Source organism: Centruroides sculpturatus, unplaced genomic scaffold, assembly GCF_000671375.1.
Source record: "Centruroides sculpturatus isolate CEXI.00-Female unplaced genomic scaffold, Cexi_2.0 scaffold30, whole genome shotgun sequence".
In the NCBI taxonomy this organism is placed as follows: Eukaryota; Metazoa; Arthropoda; class Arachnida; order Scorpiones; family Buthidae; genus Centruroides; species Centruroides sculpturatus.
The window spans coordinates 169,400-194,797 of NW_019384755.1; the positions used below are offsets into that span (position 1 = coordinate 169,400).

Here is a 25,398-nt window from a genome sequence, read left to right on the forward strand (position 1 = left end):
GACAATCAAATATAAATTTTAATTTTTTAAAGGTTTTTATATTTAATAATGATATTTTAATTATATCAATAAAATTAAATTTTTATGAAGATAATAATTACGTATGTGTTTTTATATCTTTTCAGTTGCCTCGTGATAAATTAACAGATTTTGTAATTGATTTTAGTAATAAGTTCTCAGATTTTGCTGGAAAAATGTTTAAGAGAGGTGTAGTTGAAGCTATAAAGGTAAACATTTCATTTTCTTCATCATTTTTTGAATTACAAATGTTTCAAGCAATTATGACAGAAATACAAAAATTTGACAGTTTCTGTATTTCTCTTATATGAAATATCTTAATTTTTATAGATTATTAAAAGTTCTCATTTTTCGAATGATCAAAAAATTTATACATTTTATTTTATGCATTAGTATACAAAGTTTAAAAAATTAAATACATAAAAATAATTAAATAATAGTTAAATATGCAAAAATAGTTGCTACACCTTTTATTGTAACTACGATAAAATCCAACTTTCTTCTCCGACACTCTTGAATTCTCCAGTTGCTGCCATTTGCAAACTGGAGCACCACATTAAACATCTGTCCATTTTGAGGTCTGGGCTAAAGAATGTCCTTCTCTTAGGGCCTCTTTTCTTTCATTGTCCTCCATGATTCCAAGAATTGGTCATTGCACCCAAGGGAAAAGAGTTAGAAAGGAAAGTTCTGGAAACAAGAAGAATTAAAGAACAAAGGAGAGGACTAAACTATACTTAAATTAATATATACAGAATGGCATGCTACTGCAGTGGTAATATTCAGTTTGATTCCAAGGTTTATGAAGCTGTATGATACTCAACAGATACACATGGGGTTCATATAGGCAAACTAGGCGATGGTCTAGGGCGCTTGAATTCTGGGGGGGCGGCATGGCAAAAGTACATGCATAAATGACAATAAATAATGAAAAAATAAATGTTTTTTGATCACAATCCTTTCTCACATGTTGACCTGTGAGTTGCCATTTTGAAAGTAGCGCTGTAGTCTCACGATCGCGATATTGCATGCTGCATATTGAATAAAAATTAGATACTCTATTTTACATTGGTGTTTTATATTGTTGCAATTTTTTTTAAAATGGGACAATGTCAAAGCCATTTGCCTAGGGCACTGAGTTTGCTCAGGCTGGCAGTGGATACACACATCCCATTAGTAATTGTAGATATTTAAAAACAAAATAAAAATACTGTTTTCCTTTCCTTCAAATAGATACTAAGTTGTTAGGACAAAAAGAGATTCATTTGTTTGAACTTAACTATTTAATAAGTAAACTGTTAGGTATTTCTTTTAGTTTAGGGATATGAAGAAATTTCTAAGACACGAAGGGTGCTATGAACGGAAAAAGTTTGGGAATTACTGGTTTATAGTATTATCTTGTTTGTCTTTCTCACAAGTTTAATTGAAAGTGTAAAAGTCTTTGCACAAAGTTCACATCTAGTTGAGGATTCAGGTCCTACTCCAGACTTGCTCTGGTCAGTTTTAAATTACTTATTTAAAATTTGTCTCTAGTTTTATTTATTATTAAAATCTTAATAATTTAATTTAAATTTATTTCTTAATTGTTTTCATAATTTTTAATTTCATAATTAATTAAAAATTTAATTTTAACATTTTGAATTGTAGGAAGTTGCTGTGAGAGCAGAAGTAGATATAGCAGACAATGATTCAGCCAGATTTCTTACTTGGGCAAAAGAAGGTTTTTGTACAAATTCTAAGAGACCAGCACCATATGCACCTGATTCTAGTAAGTTTCTACTCTCAGATCATGATACTTACAGAACTTGTATATTATAAATCCAGATTTAAAAATAATTTGTATTTATTATCTTTATAATTTTCTAATTACAATCTAAATACCTGTGTGACAGTGTGTGAGTGTAAAACACGTGATAATATGACAAAAAAAAGATCAAATCACTTTATTAGTTGAATGAGTTGACAGAGAACGAAATGCCCATCACGGAGACAATTATATACAAATATAATCACAAATTTGGTAATTTACCTCAAACTCATATTCCAAACTTTGCTTGCATAAGATTTGTCTTCCTGATTTTCAAGAACAAATTAAATACTTTGATTGTATAATTTTATATAAATATTTTAACGGTCTCATATCACCATATTGGTTGCATCTGAGAATTCCAGGTAGATTAATCCATAATTCAACTTTGTATATCCACTCTTCATTTTCGTTTATCAATATTCTAATAGATCTTTATTTTATCACATATCCAGTGGTGATATTCAGCGGGTTCGCACAGGTTCGGCCGAACCTGTTGTTAACATTTTCAAAGTTTTCCGAACCTTGTTAAACACACGTAACATTTCTCAGTGGTTTTGTTTCTTTTAAAAAATATATAAAAATATATGTATTATAATTGAGGTACACTCACTCAGCAGTATGTAAATCAAAAAACAAATTAAGGTGGTGTGTTTTTTGATATATGTATTATACTCTGTAACACTACTAAACTAGAGCCTTATTCTCTGTTCGCCTTAGCCGACTGTTTCAATCTCGACTGAAACGAGGTTCAATCGCGATCGACTCAAGAGAGTTCTTGAAACTAGATCCAATCATAAGAGAGATCCCACAATCCCACGCGCGCGAGAAAATACAAGATGGCTGCGGAACACCTGTCAGGCTATCGACAGTGAAATAAAAAAGATATTGTATTTCGAGAGACAATGACATCTGTCTATTATTAGATATATCACAAGAAAAAGTATTGTATTTATTTCTAACCAAAACTTCCATTTTGTTTGTCTGTGTTCGTGACTTACCGCGTAGTTATTTCAGTTTTATCATCGCGTGTAATATATATCTTTTTTTTATTTATATGGGTATCTTAAGGTCAGTTTTTGCACTAATGTTGCTAATGCACCATTTGAGCAAAAAGAAATTGTTAAAGAAAAATTTTCTGGTAGTGAACCCTTTGTTAAATATTTTGAATATCACCACTGCACATATCTGAAAGTATTATTGCAATAGAAAATCAGCTTCATGCAACATTCTCTAGATGTAAATTATTGTGTAAACACCTTTTATTTAATTTAGGATAATATTACCTTTTGAGGCCAAAATGAGGTTTTTTTTTACATGTTTTTATGTAAATGCTCACATGTTTATTTTGTCAGAGTTTTTGCATTTTTATGTGTTTTTACTGTGATGTTTGTAGCGAAGGTTATATAGTCCCATGAACAGGAAAACATAAAAGAAATGCAAAACAGAAATATTTATGTACCACAGATCAATTTTGTTTGCTTTGAATCGGTTCATAATTTAGGGATCCCAACTTATTTTTCGATAATCCACATATATACAGTAATCATACATTTTGGTCTTAGGAGTTAGAAAGATCGAGTTGCGACAAAAATTTCATGTGAGGAGACTTACAACTATAACTTAATCTACTTACAAACTAAGGAAAAGGAAGAAGATATTGAATATATGAGTAAGGATAGAAGTAGAGGAAGGAAGAAATACCCAGGAACTCTCAGCCACGTAATCTCAGATGGGTCACTGTCCTATAATATTCGTCTAATTTCTGCTATTCTTCTTATTTTCTCTCTGTCCTCTCAAGATACCTTTTTTGGAGTATCTTCAGAAATCTCTCACTAAGAATCCTTAACAGGAGAGTTTCGACCTCAGTCACAATAGTCCTTAGCCTCCAATCTCTGTTCAATATTTGGAGCACTACACAATCTGACATCACTCACTGGTCTCTCTTCCCAAAACTTAGCAAGGCCTCATTGCCTCTGATATGTCTCTATGTGATCAGGAGAATGACCCTTTTGCCTTCCTCTCTCGATGAACTCCAGACCATAACAGCACTTCCCACACTTTCAAACCCCTTGCTCCTTTTGTTTCTCCACATTATTTCTAAGAACCAGTGATTCCACTCAAAGGAAAAGGAATTAAGAAAGAAAGTTCTAGAATAGTGAAGACAAAGAACAAAGGAAAGCCTAAAATATAATGATTAACAAAAATATATATACATTAATATGGCCGACGGCCACATACATGTTTATAGTGTTTTTACACGTTTTGACTGTTTTTTATGTATTTTAGTGTATTCATGTGCCTTTTTTTCTGCATATAGTGTTTTTATGCGATTTTCTTTTTGTATCTTTTTAGCTGTGTTGTTTTTACATCCTTATACGTATCCTCTTTAAAATTGTTGGGTTTTTATATCTTTCTTTTTACTGTTGTTGAGGTTTCATTAAATGGGGATTGGAGATCAATAGCCAACTGGCGTTTTCTATTTGTTATGAAATAAATAAATAAAATCACATTACAGTGGCTGCCACACACAAACACATGTTACATAAGAAATTTTTAAACACAGATACATACACAAATGGCCATTAACAAAACATTTGTTTTTTGCAGTTATGCTTTGATTTTGATTTTTCCATAACACTAGGCTCTAGTATGGAAACGCCTTGTTAGATACATTTTACCAACAGTCTTAGTTTCAATCATTGCATAACATGTACTTGCTTTCAATAACATTTTTTTATAACTTGATTGAAGAAAGCAAAGTTTTGACAATACTAGCTATTTAAGTTTGAATTAAATTTTAAATATTTTGATAATTTAACTTGAATTAACATTTTTCTTTATTTTTATAAATTATTTTCAGCCAAACCAGTTCCTGAGAATGTGCGAAAGCATTTGAATAGAATAAAATCTCAATATCTTCAAGCTTTGCAATCACTTGAATTTAATAATATTTTGCCACCCAGATTTTCAAGACTAGAACAATTAGAAAATAAAGGTAAAGTTGAAATTTAAATAAATTTATATGGCATATCTTTAATTTAAATTTTATATTTATTGTACATGTACTCATTTATTATTATCTCTTACANCCTTCTCAGACTATGAGGACTTCCATGCATCCTCTCCGAAATCAACTTAAGAGTGACCAGTTTCTCTTTCCCCTTTGGGCCTATTATTGTTCTCTCTATTGTTACCAATGTTTCTCAGAACAGACCCTCCACATTGTTACTTTCTGTTAATTTTGTAACTAATTATTTATCATATTATAAATTTTAAAATATGTAATATCTTTTATGAAAAATTCAGATTAATAAATGATGTTAAAATTCACAAGTTTAGAAAAAACATTTAAACATAAGTAAAAATCTCTTCATATCTCATCCTCTTCCACATTCCTCAGAAACGCAATGTTCACATGGCAGAGTTGACCTTTATTTTCAGACGTTTATTCATCACAATATGCAAAGTTCATTAAAACTGGGTCTTTCTAGTGATGATGATGTATAAAAATATAAAAAATATTTTAATCAACTATATAAGTTGTAATATATTATAAGATTATGAATACAACTATTTCAAGATTCTTGTCAAAAACAGTTTCAATCAAAACATATTAGACTTTCTTTGATAATTTTGGACTTTTCAATGTTTAGCAATATAATTTGACTTAAAGAGAGATGTGTTGCCACCTATACCTAATATATAAAGAAGAGAGTTAACAGTGAAACTTTTCAGGGACCATCCTCTCATTCCAGGAGGAGGTCAACAACTACTTTTGGTTGAATTAACTCTAACTCTATCCACAACAGGCTCCTTTCTATTTAGCCAGTGGGATGGTAACATTTGAATAGGAAAATTACTTGATGCAAAGTTACCAGGAAGCATAAAATATGTTTTTAGGGATTTCAAAGGACGGAGTTTAAATATTTTGTCCATTTTTCATGAAATTTGACTGTTTGGCCAATTACCATTTTATATTTGGTTAGAAATAGTATGTTAGAGTTAACATTAGAAAAAGTTTGGATATAATACAACCTCCACAAAACTGGATAATTATAAATGATACAAAATTAAACAAAATTTCAGTAAAAAGACGTAATATTTACCAATAAACAAACGTTTTCAACTATGATTATTAGGTTAAACCTCAGTGTTCAAAAATAAAACACATCATCACCCTTTTAATGATGGTGAAGTACTGTCTGGGTTATTGCTGTAGTGATGTAGAAAAATTAAAACATGACCACAAATAAAGATCTCCAGGCCTGATGTAGGAAGTGTTAGTTTTAATTTTCCTACATTACTACGGCAATGACCAATCATACAGCACTTCACCATTATTAACTACTTACTATGGGAATAGTCATATCTGGCAAAACCAACGTACACAAGTAATCTCATAGATGGTGCCTGTTGTTTGATTGCCAACTGCGAAATAATTCATAGTTGACAACTGAATGTGTTAAAGCTGAAAGCTGTTAAAAATGTTTGTTTATTGGTAAATATTACATGTTTTTTACTGGAATTTGGTTTAATGTTGTGTTAAAAAAATTTGGATATCTTGAATTGTCTTCTCATTCAGGCAGAAATCAATGACTATTTTCTGTTGAAAAACATAAATTTTTGTCTACCTGACCAATGAAATTGCATTATTTTGCACCATCCAAGTATTATAAAAACATGGCAATGATAGGCTAAAATACTTAATATGGTTTTCATTTTAATGTTTGTTGTTCTTACTTTTTGCCCAGGCAATGCCAGGCATATCTGCTAGTTAATTAATAATTAGAATTAATTTATCTATCAATTAACAATATATTTATAACTAGAGAGAGATATGAATTTATAAATCCTGTAATAAAGCAGTTATGTCATTTAGTCTCCAGCTCACTTTGATCTCTAGATGTACTGTACAGTTGGCCTTTATATAATACTATAATATCTCATATAGTGTGAAACCATGATATACAGGGCTAAGAACAAGTACAAAATGGAAGATTACATTCCAAAAGTAAAAAAATGTCATTTTATTTTATTTATTTTATAACTATCAGAAATTTAATTTTTATTAAATGTAGTAATAATTGAACAAATACCTTACAAACTATGATACACATATTTGTATTTAGCAGATAGTATTACAGATGATAACATATGAGAGCAATTGGTGACCTTTCTGACCTCACCGATCACTAAACTCACAATTTTGAATCCCACAGACCACTATCATAAATATTTTTTTTAGATGATACAAACATCTATAAAATAATGATCATAAAAATTCCATTTTACTTTATTAATATGAAATTCATTTGTTTAGTTATAACAAATTAGTGTAAAGTTTGTTGCTGCTTGTTTGAAATTAAGTTTATGGATTCTTGGTTCTTTTCCATGAAGGATGACAATTGCACTCACAACATTATTTATTGATTTATTAACATTATTATTTATTGATAACAGTCATTTCATGTTTGGCTTTAGATTTAAATAAAAACACTCTCAAATAAGTGAGAAAAAGCAATTAAGAATTTTGCATTTCTTTCATAATGCTTTGCTTAACCTTGAGTTGATCAATGTCCAATTTTCTCACAGACAATCAATGATCTATGGACTACTAGTTGACAACTGCTGACATATGATACAGATTATGTACGTTTGTGTAATTTGTTTCCTGTTCATTGCTATAGAGATGTTCCTAGGTGGACTAAAATAAAGTATCAGACATATAATTGTTCAATACAGATCAAGTTCAATAGAGACCATTCCACTTTGCACAAAATAAAGAAAAAACATTTACTCCCTTTTGAATGTCCATTGTGATGTTTTGAATACCCAGATAAAGTAATCAATTGTAATTATGGTATATATAAAAAAAGAAAGCCATTAAAACCAAAATAACCAGCAGAAAAAGATGAAAGAGTTTAAATGTTAACTCTTTCATCTTTTTCTGCTGGTTATTTTGGTTTTGTTACTGTTTTCTATCAAGTTTACCCAGTTGTGAGTGATTGTGTGTTATGGTAAAAGTGGGAATCTTCTCATTTTACATATTACAACTACAAGTTTAAGATTACATCAATCAAAGCCAAATGATTGCTGTAATAAATCAGGCTATTTTTCTGCTACTATGAATAATTAAATTCTAAGTAATTTGGTACTAGAGGTAGGGTTGATTCTTTTCTTCCAGAATATCCTAAATTATTTAATAAATATTAACTTAATTATAATTATTAAATTTAATAAGATATGACACCTAATGCCTACCTCTATTACCAAATTACTTAGAATTTAATTATTAATAGTAGCATTAAAATAGGTTGATTTATTACGACAATCATTTTGTATTGATTAATAACATTGCACTTTGAGATGTTTATATATGATGATATTGATGATACACAACACCAAAATTTTAATGATCATACAAGGAGTCACTTTTATTAATGAAGTAAAATATTCTTCAAGATGGTTTACGTCTGCAAGTCTAAAGACAAGTCTTTCTTTCACTTTTTTTAGTTGTTATTACATATTTTTAAGTACAAAATTATTAAATCTTAGAATTTTTCTAGGTCATATAAAATATTAATTTGTATGATTTAAAGATAAATGTATTGACTATTTCATGAAAATAGAGTTTAGAATTGATTTAGTAATTTAATTTTATTATTTTTCCTTATAGATAGTGTATTAAAAAAAGTTCGTGAAGGTACTCTGAAAATAGAAGGTAAAAATAATTTAAATTACATATGTTTTTACTATTAGTAAGTAATTTAGCTTTAGTGAATTAAAGAATGGTTTAAAGAAATATAAACATTGATCATCCTGATTGACATTTGATTAATTGTAGCATTAATACAGCTCAATATAATCTGGCAATCATTTGGGGTTTAAAGAAATTTATATTATGCTTGTTTACACCAGTGATATTGAATTATTTAAAACTATTTGAATTATGGAATAGGAAAGATACTTAATTATATTAATAATAAAAGTTCTAGGAGGCGAAAGAAAAAAGAAACCAAATTTGGTTTAAATATTTTAAAGCCTAACTAATTTAAATCTGACTACTACCCTTTATACAGTGATCCAACTGTTTCTGCCAAGCTTCAAACACTTGAAAATTATTATTTCAAAAATTCCAAAGCACCTGTTGTGATTTGGATTCGCTATCCTTGACTATCTTGAGATGACATTCAAAATGACATCTCAAGCTTTTCATTTGGAGAACAAACAGAAGTCACAAAATTTTAAATCATGAAAGTAAGGAGGATGGGAGAAGATGATTGTCATGTTGTTTTATGCCAAAAATGCTCATGTTTTGAAGGCACGGTATGCAAAAGTGTTGTCATGATGGAGCCTGGTTCAGTTGTGCTATAAGTTGGTCTTCTGCTACAAATATCCTCTGCAGTTGACTCAAAATGTCACAGTAAAAATCTGAATTCACTATCTTACTGGGAGGAACAAATTCCTAGTAAATGATCCCTTTAAAGTTAAAAAATTATTAACATGCTCTTCGTTGTGCTCCTGACTTGTCATGTCTTCTTGAATCTTGGAGATTGTGGCCTTGTCCATTGCTTAGTTGCTACAGACTTCCCAAAGTATTTCAAGGATCTTTGTAGCAGATTTTTAAAGTTTATTACAAAATTTAACATTTGCTCAATTTTCAAGTTTACTTCAAATCACAGCATGACAATAACACAATGTTACAAAATTGCAGACAATTCTTGTAAAACTCGAAAAGGATTGATGTGTTCCGGACGTGGCAATGTTAGATCAGATTTGACTTGCGTTCAATATTTGTATCTATACTGTTTCTATACTGACTTAACTTTAACAAGCATTTACTTATTGTGACATTGTCACAATGTCAGGCTGCAATTTTTGATTGCAGTACTCTGTTTTAGTACTCTGCTCCTGTACATCATACTTTTCCTGTTGACATCAACAATAGAGTCATGCTGGTCATCTATTTATCTCCATTCAGAGGATTTTTGAATTGAAATAATGTGACTTTCAGTCCAAACCAAACAGTATACAGTTAATTGTGGCCTCTTATAACTGAGGTTTCCATATCTTGTCTTGACTTTCATCCCTCTAATACAGGCATGGCCAACATACGGCCTGCGGGCCGGATCTGGCCCATCTAATGAATTTATGTGGCCCGCGATCAATCTTTCAATATTAGCTATTCAAGTCTGAATAGCTCAATGAAAAATTCTGACACCTAAAAAAAAACAAGTCAACTCGTCTGCATTTAGAGTTAACCCTCCATTACAAATCTCATAAGTACAGCGTGGAATGTTGATAAAGCATGATGATGTGAAAAATGTATCTGTAATCTCTATCTACAATTTAGTCTCTACGGGGTGACACCGCAATGAGATCTTGCACCACCTCAAAAATCTTCCTATGGCAGCCTCTGGTTTGGTCCATGGAAAAAGTTTTTTTTCCAATTTGGCCCAGGGGCAAAAACTGTTGGCCACCCCTGCTCTAATACCATTCTCAAGATTAAGGACAGATGGACAACAGTGAGAATTTATAGGTGTACAAATTTTTCAAAGTGCAGTCCAATAACAAAAATTACCTTTCATTGTCTGCTTTTTCCTTTTCATTTCCCAACTAAGAGCAAACAAACCTCCACTCTGAAAAATATGTCCAATTTCCTTAATTTCCAAATCCAAAAACATCATCGGAAAACATATCAGATATTTTTTGTGTGTAAAAAGAGCTGGTGAAATTACAATTTAATACAGTAAAAATTACATTACAGATACTAGTCATATCTCACTACTTGCCATGTCCAATCACCAGGAACAACTATTTTCCATTGCAGAGACAACCTTCTTTTGAGGCTGTGCCTCTGCACAAATATGTAAAACAGTCTAGAGTGTCCACCAGTGACAATCCCAACACAATTAAAAATATAATATTTCTTTGTAATGAGATTGTCACCTCTAAAGAAAGGTTGTCTCTTCAATGGAAAATAGTTGTTCCTGGTGATTGGACATGGCAAGCAGTGAAGATATGACTAGTATCTGTAATGTAATTTTTACGTTATTAAATATTAGATATTTATTTATTTGTAAATATTCATCGCTCAAAAGAATTTAAAAATTTACAGTCAGAACATAATTAAATACCAAAAAAGTAGTCTGTCTGTAGAGGTGAAGCCATCTACAAACAGACTACTTTTTGGTAACAATGGCAGCAGACTATACAGATGGATATTTTCATTTTTTAACCTTGATAACTCACTTATTATAGCCCATAAAATGAAATAAGTTTGGAAATTGCATTATCAAACACTGCCTTTGTGCCAAAATTTATCAAAATTGGTGAGAGATATAGATGTAGTATTCATTGTTAATATTAATTGTCTGGTATCTTGTGTTTTACATGTTGAAATGTGATACATTAAAAATGCTTTAAGCATAGTTATTTTAAGTACATACTATAAATATAGTTAGCTACTATTAACCCAGTCTGTCAGTCTGAGCAGTAATTTTAAAGCTAATATTTGGCCAATATTTTCCAAATTGCAGAATTTCATTCTCTTCAAACTGTTTGAATTGTACAAAAGACTCTACAAATTTAAAATATAATAGAACTACTTTCTTTAATGGAGCTTTAATAAAACTTAATAAACTTTGAAAAAAGAAACAAATTTTTTCACTTTTAGATTCTTGTCCATCTTCAGGAAGTTCTCACAACACACAATATGATTACCATGGCAATGCATTCATTGTTAAGAAAGGAGAAGATAAAACAAAAAATTTATTATTAAGGAATTCTAATACAAATAACAGATTTTTGTTTCACCATCTGCTTTCATCTGTTCTTAATGCATTACCATAACAATAGAATTCTCATGATCCATAGCTATCATGGGAAATCTGGAAATTTTATGGATTTGGAAAATAGCGAGAATTTCATGGAAATTTGTCATTCTCTGTTAATATTATATGCTTTTATCCAAAGTAATTAAGAAACTGATGCAATGAGTGAGAAACTGTGTGCAAAGTTTCATTCATAGGAATTTTCCAAGTCATCTAACTTCATCAAAGGGTGCATTCAGAAATGAGTTTTATCAGAAATTGAGTGCTCGCTTTTTAGGTAAGGGCTGGCTTAAGTCTAGTGCTTATTGAGCACTTAATGAATATTCATTACAAATATAATTTTTGGCTTATGGGCATTACATAATACTATGTATTTTTGACATGTACTGTTGTAGATGAGCACACATACACTAATATATAAATTTAATTGAGATTAAATAGAAATTAACATTATAGGCTTCTGTCCATCAGTTTGTACTTTTCTGGTTTGAGTCGATTATGTATACTTTATGTTGATTTCCGGGAAGTGTTTTGCTATCTTTGTCTGACAGGCGGTAACTGTCTTGCTATTGATGCTAACCTTAAAGGCCTCATCCTCACTACCGAGCTGTTTATTGTTTATAGTCCTGCCAAATATTTATCAATGGTGTCCAATTATCAGATTGAGACTTGAATGTTACTCATAATGTAAATACATATATTGTACACAATTAATAAATATTTTACTGGATCAAGAACAGAGCATGACCAGATTGTAAGTGACTTGGAAATATGGATTGAATCTAAAGTTACTCAAAGTATATTTCTAAGTTAACGTTGATATTTCATTGATATAGTCTGGGTTTTGCATTACATCAAATTTGACTCCATGACTTCATCTTCATATTGATTGACATAAAGTGGCAATTTACTTTTGTAAATGACAGTTAAAAGAATTTTGTATTATTGCTATGTTATAAACTTAATAATTTTGCCATAAGTACAGAATAAGCTTTAAGTCTAATAATATTAGGGTACTAGAAATTTTTGATGATAACATGGAAAATTCATGGAAATTTACAATGACAAATTGCTGTGAATCCTAATTCTACATTCTAAAAATTACCTGAAGATGGATAAGATTTCAAAAGTATTTAAGTTTGTTTAATTTCCTAAGTTTTTAAGTTTATGTTCTATTAAAACAAATGTTTCTGAACAATTACAAGATTGATAATTTTTAAATTCCAACTAGATAAATTATATTTAAGATAAAAATTAAACAAGTTGTTGAAAATGTACCCTTTTATGTAATTTAATTTAACTAGTTATTGTTATATTTACTTTTATAGATGTTTGTATTGCTTGTGATTCTTCTTCAGTGGAAATTGTAGAACAACATCCACTTATTCATGGTGGTCTTTGTAAACAATGCAAGTATGATATTGTAGAAACAATGTTTGCTTATGGAGACGATGGCACAAATGTATGTTAAATGAAATTTATTTATAATTTATATGATTTGATCATTTTTTTTCAATTTTTAAATTAGCAATAATAATATAATGGAAAAGTAATGATCTTTCAGGCATATTGTGTGATTTGTGGTCAAGCTGGAGAGCTTCTCATCTGTGATAATAATGAATGCAATAGGTATGAACATTTATTTAATTTTTAAAGTTTTAATTAAAATCAATTATGATATTGAATTTTTGAAAATGATTTGTTCTAAGTTTTTGCTCATCTGTGCTAAGTCCATTATTATAGAACTATAAGCTGTAATCTATCAAAACTGACAGGAAAAAATACAAGATTTTTACCAAAAATTACGCAATTTTTAACTATAAAACTTTTTAATCACAACATTTCTCATAAAGACTATATTGCTTTCAATGATTTGCATATATCTTCATCTTGCTTCTACTATATAAACTTTAAGTTCTTGTAGTTGCAGTAACCTAATCCTAGCTACACCCCAATTTTGTCGGTCTTTGAATCTGAGCTTGCAAAAATTGATAAAATTGATCTATTTTAACTTGCAATAAAAAATATTGTTCTCCACAGATAACATTATCAAGTGAACTTTGTCAATGCAGTATTGGAATCTCGCTTTCAAAACAAAGAAAGTCCAACTTTTTTGGCGCTTGTGATAAAATTAATTTAAAATGAAAAATGGTTGAGGCATATATAATTTTTTAAATTTAAATATCAGTAAAACATGGTTTACCAAACCAGAAAATTATTTTAAAAATAAAGCTGAAATGTTTTTATATATAGTCACATTTTTTTAATGGGCCAAAGCTGCCAAATTTCCGCTTAGTTTCCAATATATTGTTTGATTCTAGCAATATGTTGACGTATGGTATTACATTCCATTTTTTTATATTCTGGCCCATTTCATGCAATTGTGAAGATTGAGTATTGACACAATGCTGACAAAAGCAATATACAAAATTTAATACCACGACACAATTGGTGAACAGATACAGTTAATACAACTTTATTTATACAGAACAAGTGTTGCAGGATCGTTTGTCGGGATCCCAACTAAGGTTGGATACCAGTGAATTTTCCCCATATTGGGAGTGCATGCAGTTACAGACCAAACAAAAGAAAAACATCTCGAGCATAACAGAAATAACCCAAAATTAATATTACCTTAAAACTACCTTACAATCTAAATAAGAGAAAAGTAGGATACAGAAATTAGGATAGAGATAGAAAGATCAATAATGAAAATACCTGGGATTTTGTCTGGGGATACTGTTCTTCACTTGCGAGATGGAGTCCACAATGAATTCTTCTGGCTTTATGATTTTCCATTTTTCATCACAAATATAATTCTGTTGCTTATCCAACTTTGTGTTGATTGAAAGTCTCGTGTTTGGAAAGGAGCACTAATAAAATTTATGTCCTGTCAAGCCATACTGTACTCGCTGAAGCTTAACCTGTTTTGCTCTTCCATTATTACCTTCTCAGACTATGAGGACTTCCATGCATCCTCTCCGAAATCAACTTAAGAGTGACCAGTTTCTCTTTCCCCTTTGGGCCTATTATTGTTCTCTCTATTGTTACCAATGTTTCTCAGAACAGACCCTCCACATTGACAAAAGAGGGATTAGAAAGGGAAGACAATAACAAAGGAAAGATGNTATATATATATATATATATGCATCTGGATATGCACATCACATCTTTATAAACTTGATTATCTATTATCTCTCTTCAACAATCAATGTTCCTAATGAAAACAGACATGTTTTATATTTGTAAATAGATTACTTCTCTGTGAATCCTTATTTTCAAACATATTTTTCTAAATCTATGTTGACTATCAAAAACATTTTCATTTAAAAATATGTTCTATTTCAGAGCATTTAATTTGTACTGGATGTTTAGTTTCTTTAAATGGATAGCAAGCTTCAGTAATAGAAATTAATAAATTAGTAATAATTGTGAACATGTAATATTCTATAAAAAATAAAGTGGAATTTGATACATAATATTGTATCATAAAAAGTTGATGAGTTAATGAAATATAACTATTTTGTTTAACTTAATTTTTTTGGTGAGTAATGAATATGGATTACGAAGTTAAATTTTTTTATTTCCACAAAAGAAAATATTCTTGCTATTTTGTGAATTGGTTTTCTCTTAACATATGCATAATAAATTTTTATTGTACTATTTACTCTTATATAATAGATATATTTTTTATAGGTGTTATTGTACAGGTTGCGTGGATGTTTTAGTGGCTCCTGGAGCTCATAAAAAGGTCTTTATTGAATATTAAATATAATTAAAATTTTCTGTAAGATAAATATATTATAATATTTTAGTAAAAATATCAAATTTTCTGTATTAAAGTAAATTAATTATTGAACATAGAAATAGAATAATTATTTTATATATGTTCAAAGTGTTATTAATTATAAATATTTTTTTTTTTGGAAAGTTTTTGGACCGCTTTTAATTTTGGCTTAATTTATAAAATGAAAATAAAAATTTTTAAAATATAAATATGTTTTTGTAAAATTTTTCGTAATATATAAAGAATGTAAAATGATGTAGTCTAAAAATTTCCAAAAATATAATATAGACCCATCTAAAAAAGTTAAATAATTCTGAATAACAGTTAAGGGCTTCCATTAATTACATGTACAGTTTAAAGGAGAGAGTTGAGGCATTATCTGCATGGACTTTTTAATGATATTTTAGTGCATTTGACCTTATAAGCATGCTTTCTAGTCATGTGATTAAAACTGTCAAAAAATATTTGCAGAACTTTTTAAGGACATGTCTCCGATGTCCATGAACTATAGTTCATGTAATTAAAAGGGAAAGAATTTGCCAAAATTACATCACTGTACACAACATGGAAGAAGGGGGTAAATATAACTTAAAAACTGTACACGTATTAATGGATGACCCCTAATTTAGTTATATTTTGTAAAACTATATTTATTTATTAAAAATAAAATATAATAATTTAATATAAAATATAAATCAAAGTAATTTCATTCATAAAGGTGCTAGCAACTAGTCCGTGGCTCTGTTACTTATGTTCAGAATATGATCCTGAATTAAATGGTTTAATTCGAAAAAAAGAGGAATGGCAACAAAATGTGATGCAGCTGTTTCAACCAGAAAAACATGTACAGTTACCACCATCAATGGATGATTACAAAGAAAAAAGGGCAATTAGAGTGCTATCATTATTTGATGGAATAGGAACAGGTTTCTGCCTATAATTTTTATTATGTTAATATTTATACTACAATGTTTTGTAAAATGGATATAGATAGAAAGTTCTCAGTTGATAAAACTTTAGATTTTGTAAATGATAATCCTAGGTAAAAAATACATATAAATACCAAAGTACCAAATATAATGTTTGAAACTTTTTTTTTTATCTTAGTTGGTTATTATAATTTTATAAAACATTTTTTTCTTTTTAATGATTATTCTATTAATTGTATAATGCAGGGGTCACTCTGGCTCTTTTATAGCAATCACTAACCCATTGACCAAACACATTTTTTTATTTGCCAAAACAGAATGTTGTTTGCCAGGTTATTTTTTCACTTACTGTGATTTATTGTACCAATCTGAAATGAAAGGACAACTGACAATATAAAAAAAAAAAATGCAGAGTTTTTTTATGACTGAGTTTCTCAAGCAACTTTATCTTTGTTTATTAACAGTAGACCAAGACCAATTCATGTCTGTGATACTCTTTTTTGCCAAGTAACTTTTTTCCAGACTGTGCTCTGGCTATCTGCCTCTCCAATCACCAGATGAATATAAATTGTAGTATTTTAAAATATTTTACTGGTTATTTAAAGGTTGTTGGGAGTTTATTGTATATTTTACCAGTACTTATTAACGAGTGTTGTTAACCTGTATACAAGATGAATATAATTTTCACAAATTGCAAATTTTTTGATGGACAACATGACCCCCTGTAATGTTAATGAAAGTATAAAGTAATACATCCCAATATATTATGACATAAATATTGTTAGTTCTTTTTTTTGTGATTTTTTTAAAGATAATTTTTGTCTTTAAAAAATCATAAAATCTCCTTTCTGCGTGGACATTTTCAAGGACTAACCTCCACTGCAGAAAGTGATAATTTCAAATTTTTATTATTTTTAAAATTACAAATAATAATGTGTTATTTTTATTTATAAATATAGCTTTACAATTATCTCAAACTTTCAAAATTTAAAATTATGAATGTTAATGAAAGAATTAATGACAATTTAAGAAGAAAAGTATGTGAATCCTGGGTCATGGTTAGCAGTTCTTACTAAGGGAGATCACTATTGAGTATAGTTATAGACCTGCTTAATGCAAGGTTATATGAGGAATTATCTGTGTGAACTGTTGGTAGGTTTTATAGAAGAATCTGTAACCATATAGCTACATGGAAGTTTAATACACTCATTTAAATTTTTAGTACTTACTTAAGTACTAAAAATTTACATGGGTGTATTAAAATAGTACAGATTTGTTTTCTTTTGTAGTTTTATGTATATTTAGTTTAAAACTGGATGTTAAATAATGATTTACAATATTGTATATATCAATATTTGTATAAAAGTGGCCAAAGAGGGTTTATGTATGACCAGAATGCATTCCACTAATAAAATTGATTTTTTAAAGATGTGATCTCAATTATTTTAATGTTTCAATGCAGTTTTATAAGTCTTCTATATATCTCTGCCATTTGGAAGTTTGAGATAATTAATCATTAGAGACAAGAAGCTTATTATTAAATAGCCTTACAAGTTTAAATGTAAATAATTTGTCAGATTAGGAATTATATTAAAAAATTCAATAAAAATAAGTTAAAGAAATATCACTTTAAGGCAGTGATTTTTCAACTGAGTTGCCATGGCACACTAGGGTACTTCAATGACATTTCAAGGATGACACAAAATATAGTGATGAGCAGCACGCAACATAATGCTTTTTACTTGTATTAATAAAAGTTATTGTATATTCATATGTAATAAAAATTATAAATTACGTTACACCTTTTGTAATTATTTTATTGAAAATATTGTGTACAGTTTAAACTAATTGTACATGTATTTATAACGTGCATTAAATTATATAAAGGAGTAGAGGTGCTGCAAGAAAAAATTACCAAGTTGCTGTGCTACTATTAGAAAAAGGTTGAAAAACACTGCATTAAAGATTAATTTTTTAGATATTATTCTTAGTATGATAAATGAATTTCAAATGAAATTAGTTTTGAAAGATTATTATTTTATTAATTTTATTTTATTTTTGTAAATATTTATAGGAAGATATGTTCTAGATCTGTTGGGAATAGATGTAGAAGTTTATTATGCAAGTGAGATAGATCAAGATGCTATAAATGTTGCCATTGTTCAACATAAAACAAATATATTACATTTAGGGCCTATAGAAGAAATTACTGATGCAGAAGTATGAATATTTTTATTATATGATTTGATTTAATTTTGAAATCAAAATTCTTTTTATATTTAATTATGTTCAGATTTTAAGAAAAATTTAATATTCACACAGGACCAGATTACATTCTATTTTGTAAAAAATTTTAAGTTTACACTCTCTAAAAATAAAATATGAGAAAAAAATAGAAATTAAATAATTTTTATTTATATATTCGTTTAATTTTTTTAAACAATAAAAGAATTTTATAAATAAGTAATAATCATAACAGAACATTTTCCTCTGAGCAAGAGAGATGGAATTATACCCTTTCTGATCATATACCCATGCTAAATCTAAAATTGATCTTCATTGAGTGATATCTGATTAAAATAATCTGATATAATTTCAACGTATACTAATTTACATTATTCTTTATTAATAAAATTTTAAGTGTAATGAAAACTTTTGGCCGCCACATTATTAGAAAATTGTAGTTTCTAAAATATTTTTATATATTTCAAACTAAAATTCTAGTAATTAGTTAAACTTAAGGAGGTAAACACACATGGAAAAGTTTTGCTTGAAACTTTTAAATAGATTCTTCGATCTCGATCTAACAAAATCTTTTGGCCACCGGTATTTATAGAAACATCAGAATAGAGAGGGATGCTTGAGTGATGTTCCTTGTTAATTATTTATTTTATTATGTATGTAGTTTATCTTAAAATTGTAATGTAAAATGATGTAGTCTAAAAATTTCCAAAAATATAATATAGACCCATCTAAAAAAGTTAAATAATTCTGAATAACAGTTAAGGGCTTCCATTAATTACATGTACAGTTTAAAGGAGAGAGTTGAGGCATTATCTGCATGGACTTTTTAATGATATTTTAGTGCATTTGACCTTATAAGCATGCTTTCTAGTCATGTGATTAAAACTGTCAAAAAATATTTGCAGAACTTTTTAAGGACATGTCTCCGATGTCCATGAACTATAGTTCATGTAATTAAAAGGGAAAGAATTTGCCAAAATTACATCACTGTACACAACATGGAAGAAGGGGGTAAATATAACTTAAAAACTGTACACGTATTAATGGATGACCCCTAATTTAGTTATATTTTGTAAAACTATATTTATTTATTAAAAATAAAATATAATAATTTAATATAAAATATAAATCAAAGTAATTTCATTCATAAAGGTGCTAGCAACTAGTCCGTGGCTCTGTTACTTATGTTCAGAATATGATCCTGAATTAAATGGTTTAATTCGAAAAAAAGAGGAATGGCAACAAAATGTGATGCAGCTGTTTCAACCAGAAAAACATGTACAGTTACCACCATCAATGGATGATTACAAAGAAAAAAGGGCAATTAGAGTGCTATCATTATTTGATGGAATAGGAACAGGTTTCTGCCTATAATTTTTATTATGTTAATATTTATACTACAATGTTTTGTAAAATGGATATAGATAGAAAGTTCTCAGTTGATAAAACTTTAGATTTTGTAAATGATAATCCTAGGTAAAAAATACATATAAATACCAAAGTACCAAATATAATGTTTGAAACTTTTTTTTTTATCTTAGTTGGTTATTATAATTTTATAAAACATTTTTTTCTTTTTAATGATTATTCTATTAATTGTATAATGCAGGGGTCACTCTGGCTCTTTTATAGCAATCACTAACCCATTGACCAAACACATTTTTTTATTTGCCAAAACAGAATGTTGTTTGCCAGGTTATTTTTTCACTTACTGTGATTTATTGTACCAATCTGAAATGAAAGGACAACTGACAATATAAAAAAAAAAAATGCAGAGTTTTTTTATGACTGAGTTTCTCAAGCAACTTTATCTTTGTTTATTAACAGTAGACCAAGACCAATTCATGTCTGTGATACTCTTTTTTGCCAAGTAACTTTTTTCCAGACTGTGCTCTGGCTATCTGCCTCTCCAATCACCAGATGAATATAAATTGTAGTATTTTAAAATATTTTACTGGTTATTTAAAGGTTGTTGGGAGTTTATTGTATATTTTACCAGTACTTATTAACGAGTGTTGTTAACCTGTATACAAGATGAATATAATTTTCACAAATTGCAAATTTTTTGATGGACAACATGACCCCCTGTAATGTTAATGAAAGTATAAAGTAATACATCCCAATATATTATGACATAAATATTGTTAGTTCTTTTTTTTGTGATTTTTTTAAAGATAATTTTTGTCTTTAAAAAATCATAAAATCTCCTTTCTGCGTGGACATTTTCAAGGACTAACCTCCACTGCAGAAAGTGATAATTTCAAATTTTTATTATTTTTAAAATTACAAATAATAATGTGTTATTTTTATTTATAAATATAGCTTTACAATTATCTCAAACTTTCAAAATTTAAAATTATGAATGTTAATGAAAGAATTAATGACAATTTAAGAAGAAAAGTATGTGAATCCTGGGTCATGGTTAGCAGTTCTTACTAAGGGAGATCACTATTGAGTATAGTTATAGACCTGCTTAATGCAAGGTTATATGAGGAATTATCTGTGTGAACTGTTGGTAGGTTTTATAGAAGAATCTGTAACCATATAGCTACATGGAAGTTTAATACACTCATTTAAATTTTTAGTACTTACTTAAGTACTAAAAATTTACATGGGTGTATTAAAATAGTACAGATTTGTTTTCTTTTGTAGTNAAATATTTATCAATGGTGTCCAATTATCAGATTGAGACTTGAATGTTACTCATAATGTAAATACATATATTGTACACAATTAATAAATATTTTACTGGATCAAGAACAGAGCATGACCAGATTGTAAGTGACTTGGAAATATGGATTGAATCTAAAGTTACTCAAAGTATATTTCTAAGTTAATGTTGATATTTCATTGATATAGTCTGGGTTTTGCATTACATCAAATTTGACTCCATGACTTCATCTTCATATTGATTGACATAAAGTGGCAATTTACTTTTGTAAATGACAGTTAAAAGAATTTTGTATTATTGCTATGTTATAAACTTAATAATTTTGCCATAAGTACAGAATAAGCTTTAAGTCTAATAATATTAGGGTACTAGAAATTTTTGATGATAACATGGAAAATTCATGGAAATTTACAATGACAAATTGCTGTGAATCCTAATTCTACATTCTAAAAATTACCTGAAGATGGATAAGATTTCAAAAGTATTTAAGTTTGTTTAATTTCCTAAGTTTTTAAGTTTATGTTCTATTAAAACAAATGTTTCTGAACAATTACAAGATTGATAATTTTTAAATTCCAACTAGATAAATTATATTTAAGATAAAAATTAAACAAGTTGTTGAAAATGTACCCTTTTATGTAATTTAATTTAACTAGTTATTGTTATATTTACTTTTATAGATGTTTGTATTGCTTGTGATTCTTCTTCAGTGGAAATTGTAGAACAACATCCACTTATTCATGGTGGTCTTTGTAAACAATGCAAGTATGATATTGTAGAAACAATGTTTGCTTATGGAGACGATGGCACAAATGTATGTTAAATGAAATTTATTTATAATTTATATGATTTGATCATTTTTTTTCAATTTTTAAATTAGCAATAATAATATAATGGAAAAGTAATGATCTTTCAGGCATATTGTGTGATTTGTGGTCAAGCTGGAGAGCTTCTCATCTGTGATAATAATGAATGCAATAGGTATGAACATTTATTTAATTTTTAAAGTTTTAATTAAAATCAATTATGATATTGAATTTTTGAAAATGATTTGTTCTAAGTTTTTGCTCATCTGTGCTAAGTCCATTATTATAGAACTATAAGCTGTAATCTATCAAAACTGACAGGAAAAAATACAAGATTTTTACCAAAAATTACGCAATTTTTAACTATAAAACTTTTTAATCACAACATTTCTCATAAAGACTATATTGCTTTCAATGATTTGCATATATCTTCATCTTGCTTCTACTATATAAACTTTAAGTTCTTGTAGTTGCAGTAACCTAATCCTAGCTACACCCCAATTTTGTCGGTCTTTGAATCTGAGCTTGCAAAAATTGATAAAATTGATCTATTTTAACTTGCAATAAAAAATATTGTTCTCCACAGATAACATTATCAAGTGAACTTTGTCAATGCAGTATTGGAATCTCGCTTTCAAAACAAAGAAAGTCCAACTTTTTTGGCGCTTGTGATAAAATTAATTTAAAATGAAAAATGGTTGAGGCATATATAATTTTTTAAATTTAAATATCAGTAAAACATGGTTTACCAAACCAGAAAATTATTTTAAAAATAAAGCTGAAATGTTTTTATATATAGTCACATTTTTTTAATGGGCCAAAGCTGCCAAATTTCCGCTTAGTTTCCAATATATTGTTTGATTCTAGCAATATGTTGACGTATGGTATTACATTCCATTTTTTTATATTCTGGCCCATTTCATGCAATTGTGAAGATTGAGTATTGACACAATGCTGACAAAAGCAATATACAAAATTTAATACCACGACACAATTGGTGAACAGATACAGTTAATACAACTTTATTTATACAGAACAAGTGTTGCAGGATCGTTTGTCGGGATCCCAACTAAGGTTGGATACCAGTGAATTTTCCCCATATTGGGAGTGCATGCAGTTACAGACCAAACAAAAGAAAAACATCTCGAGCATAACAGAAATAACCCAAAATTAATATTACCTTAAAACTACCTTACAATCTAAATAAGAGAAAAGTAGGATACAGAAATTAGGATAGAGATAGAAAGATCAATAATGAAAATACCTGGGATTTTGTCTGGGGATACTGTTCTTCACTTGCGAGATGGAGTCCACAATGAATTCTTCTGGCTTTATGATTTTCCATTTTTCATCACAAATATAATTCTGTTGCTTATCCAACTTTGTGTTGATTGAAAGTCTCGTGTTTGGAAAGGAGCACTAATAAAATTTATGTCCTGTCAAGCCATACTGTACTCGCTGAAGCTTAACCTGTTTTGCTCTTCCATTATTACCTTCTCAGACTATGAGGACTTCCATGCATCCTCTCCGAAATCAACTTAAGAGTGACCAGTTTCTCTTTCCCCTTTGGGCCTATTATTGTTCTCTCTATTGTTACCAATGTTTCTCAGAACAGACCCTCCACATTGACAAAAGAGGGATTAGAAAGGGAAGACAAGTTCTACAAAGGGAAGACAATAACAAAGGAAAGATGTTGAGAATTAAAATAATCAAAACACGTAAATTTTAAATAATAAGGCAAGCAGCCACACAATGAACATGCATATGTTAATTGAAAAATCTGTTATTTAAAATCTATGTGAGGATTAAATTTGTTTTATGAAACACTCTTTCACATTCATCTTTGCTCACTAGCAATGTTTTGTAGCATCTCATCACCTACTTTTGTGAAGATAGATGATGACAAAAATCTACAAATTCATTCCAGTTGTTTATAGTGTAATTGTTGTGTAATATTCCATGCTAATGTTGAGACTTTTTTATTTAACAGCAAACAAATTGTGCTAAAACCATTTATAAGTCTGTCTTTTTTAGACAAGAATGAATTATGAAGTGTATTTGTTACTGTGAATGACCGATATCAGACGAATGTCAACATTCTCCGGTGAATGTCAGCATTCACACAGTCGTTTCATGTAGGTACGAAATATTTGCTAAATATCATTGTTTCTCACTTACACCGGCAAATGTCGACATTCAGCATGCACTCACTGATGGTGAATGTTGAATAAAAATATTTTTATTACGTTAAGACAAAAATGCAACTTTTTAATATGTCAAAATAGGAGAAAGCTTAAGTAACAGTACGTGTAAATAAACTGTTGAACCTAAAACGAACAGTACATTCTTAATCGGAAAAGAAAATAATACGATAATAAACTTGCACATAAATTATGTGATTAACATTATACAATCTTATTTATTGCAACAACTTAAACTGTTGTGACATTTTGAATTTAATTGCAAAAGAGTCCCTTGCTTTTACAACTGCATTTATTCGTGGAACACTTCTTTTTGCAATGACAGCGTGTATAGCCTTGCCCTCCACTTTTCGAATTAGCTGCAGCTGCTTCTCTCAGCGAAATTTCTTGAGAAGAAATGTCATCTATGGAAAGTAACTTTTCTTTACAAATTACAAACTGATTACGGGTATAAAACTGCTTGAGGGTACCATTTTTGTTAGCTAATTTATAAAAGTCGGAGTCTTCTATTCCAACAAGAACCGCCAACGCATTTCGGGCATCTGTACGGCCACGGTCGACATCAGGGGCTTGTATTCGTACGGTATAACCAATTTGAGCAGAAGGAAACTGCGAAGAATTTGGCGACAGACTGTCGCTCTGTCGACATCGGCTTCTCGGGTGTCATTTTGACCTCCACCAAAGCTTAACTATGCTTGTTGACATACACCGGCGATTGTTCGAATGTATAATAATATAACCAAATATTCAGTCTTTCACCAACGTACTGTATTTTGTATGTGTCAACATTCACTGGAGAATATCGACATTCTCTAATTTCGGTCTTTCACAGTAACTTATATATCATGTAAGACTTGAGATTTGGGTTTATTGTAGCAACTTTTAGCTTAAAAGAGTTATCTGATCAATGCAGGTTTTGTCTTTAGTTATCTCTTTCTTCTGTATTCAAAATCCTTTTTATTGCTTAAATGATAGCTTGACTTATGCTAAAATTATTTCTTAGGAAGCAATTCTTTTTGGCTTATGAAATCCAATCCTTTTCAAAAGAATCTCTTTTCAGTTTAAGCATTCCAATCATTCTCATCCTGACTTTTGTCTTGTA

General features: G+C 29.1%; 1 protein-coding gene across 1 annotated transcript in view; it reads left to right on the forward strand.

The window, feature by feature from the left end:
• LOC111628685 (DNA (cytosine-5)-methyltransferase 3A-like) overlaps positions 1-25,398 on the forward strand; it is a 158,341-nt gene that overhangs the window by 112,094 nt on the left and 20,849 nt on the right. Inside the window, exons 10-18 of the mRNA XM_023372514.1 lie at positions 126-227; positions 1,663-1,783; positions 4,686-4,820; positions 8,502-8,546; positions 12,987-13,120; positions 13,223-13,287; positions 15,355-15,409; positions 16,164-16,371; positions 18,449-18,594. Coding sequence (XP_023228282.1) covers positions 126-227; positions 1,663-1,783; positions 4,686-4,820; positions 8,502-8,546; positions 12,987-13,120; positions 13,223-13,287; positions 15,355-15,409; positions 16,164-16,371; positions 18,449-18,594 — 1,011 coding nt within the window. The remainder of the gene's footprint in view (positions 1-125; positions 228-1,662; positions 1,784-4,685; positions 4,821-8,501; positions 8,547-12,986; positions 13,121-13,222; positions 13,288-15,354; positions 15,410-16,163; positions 16,372-18,448; positions 18,595-25,398) is intronic.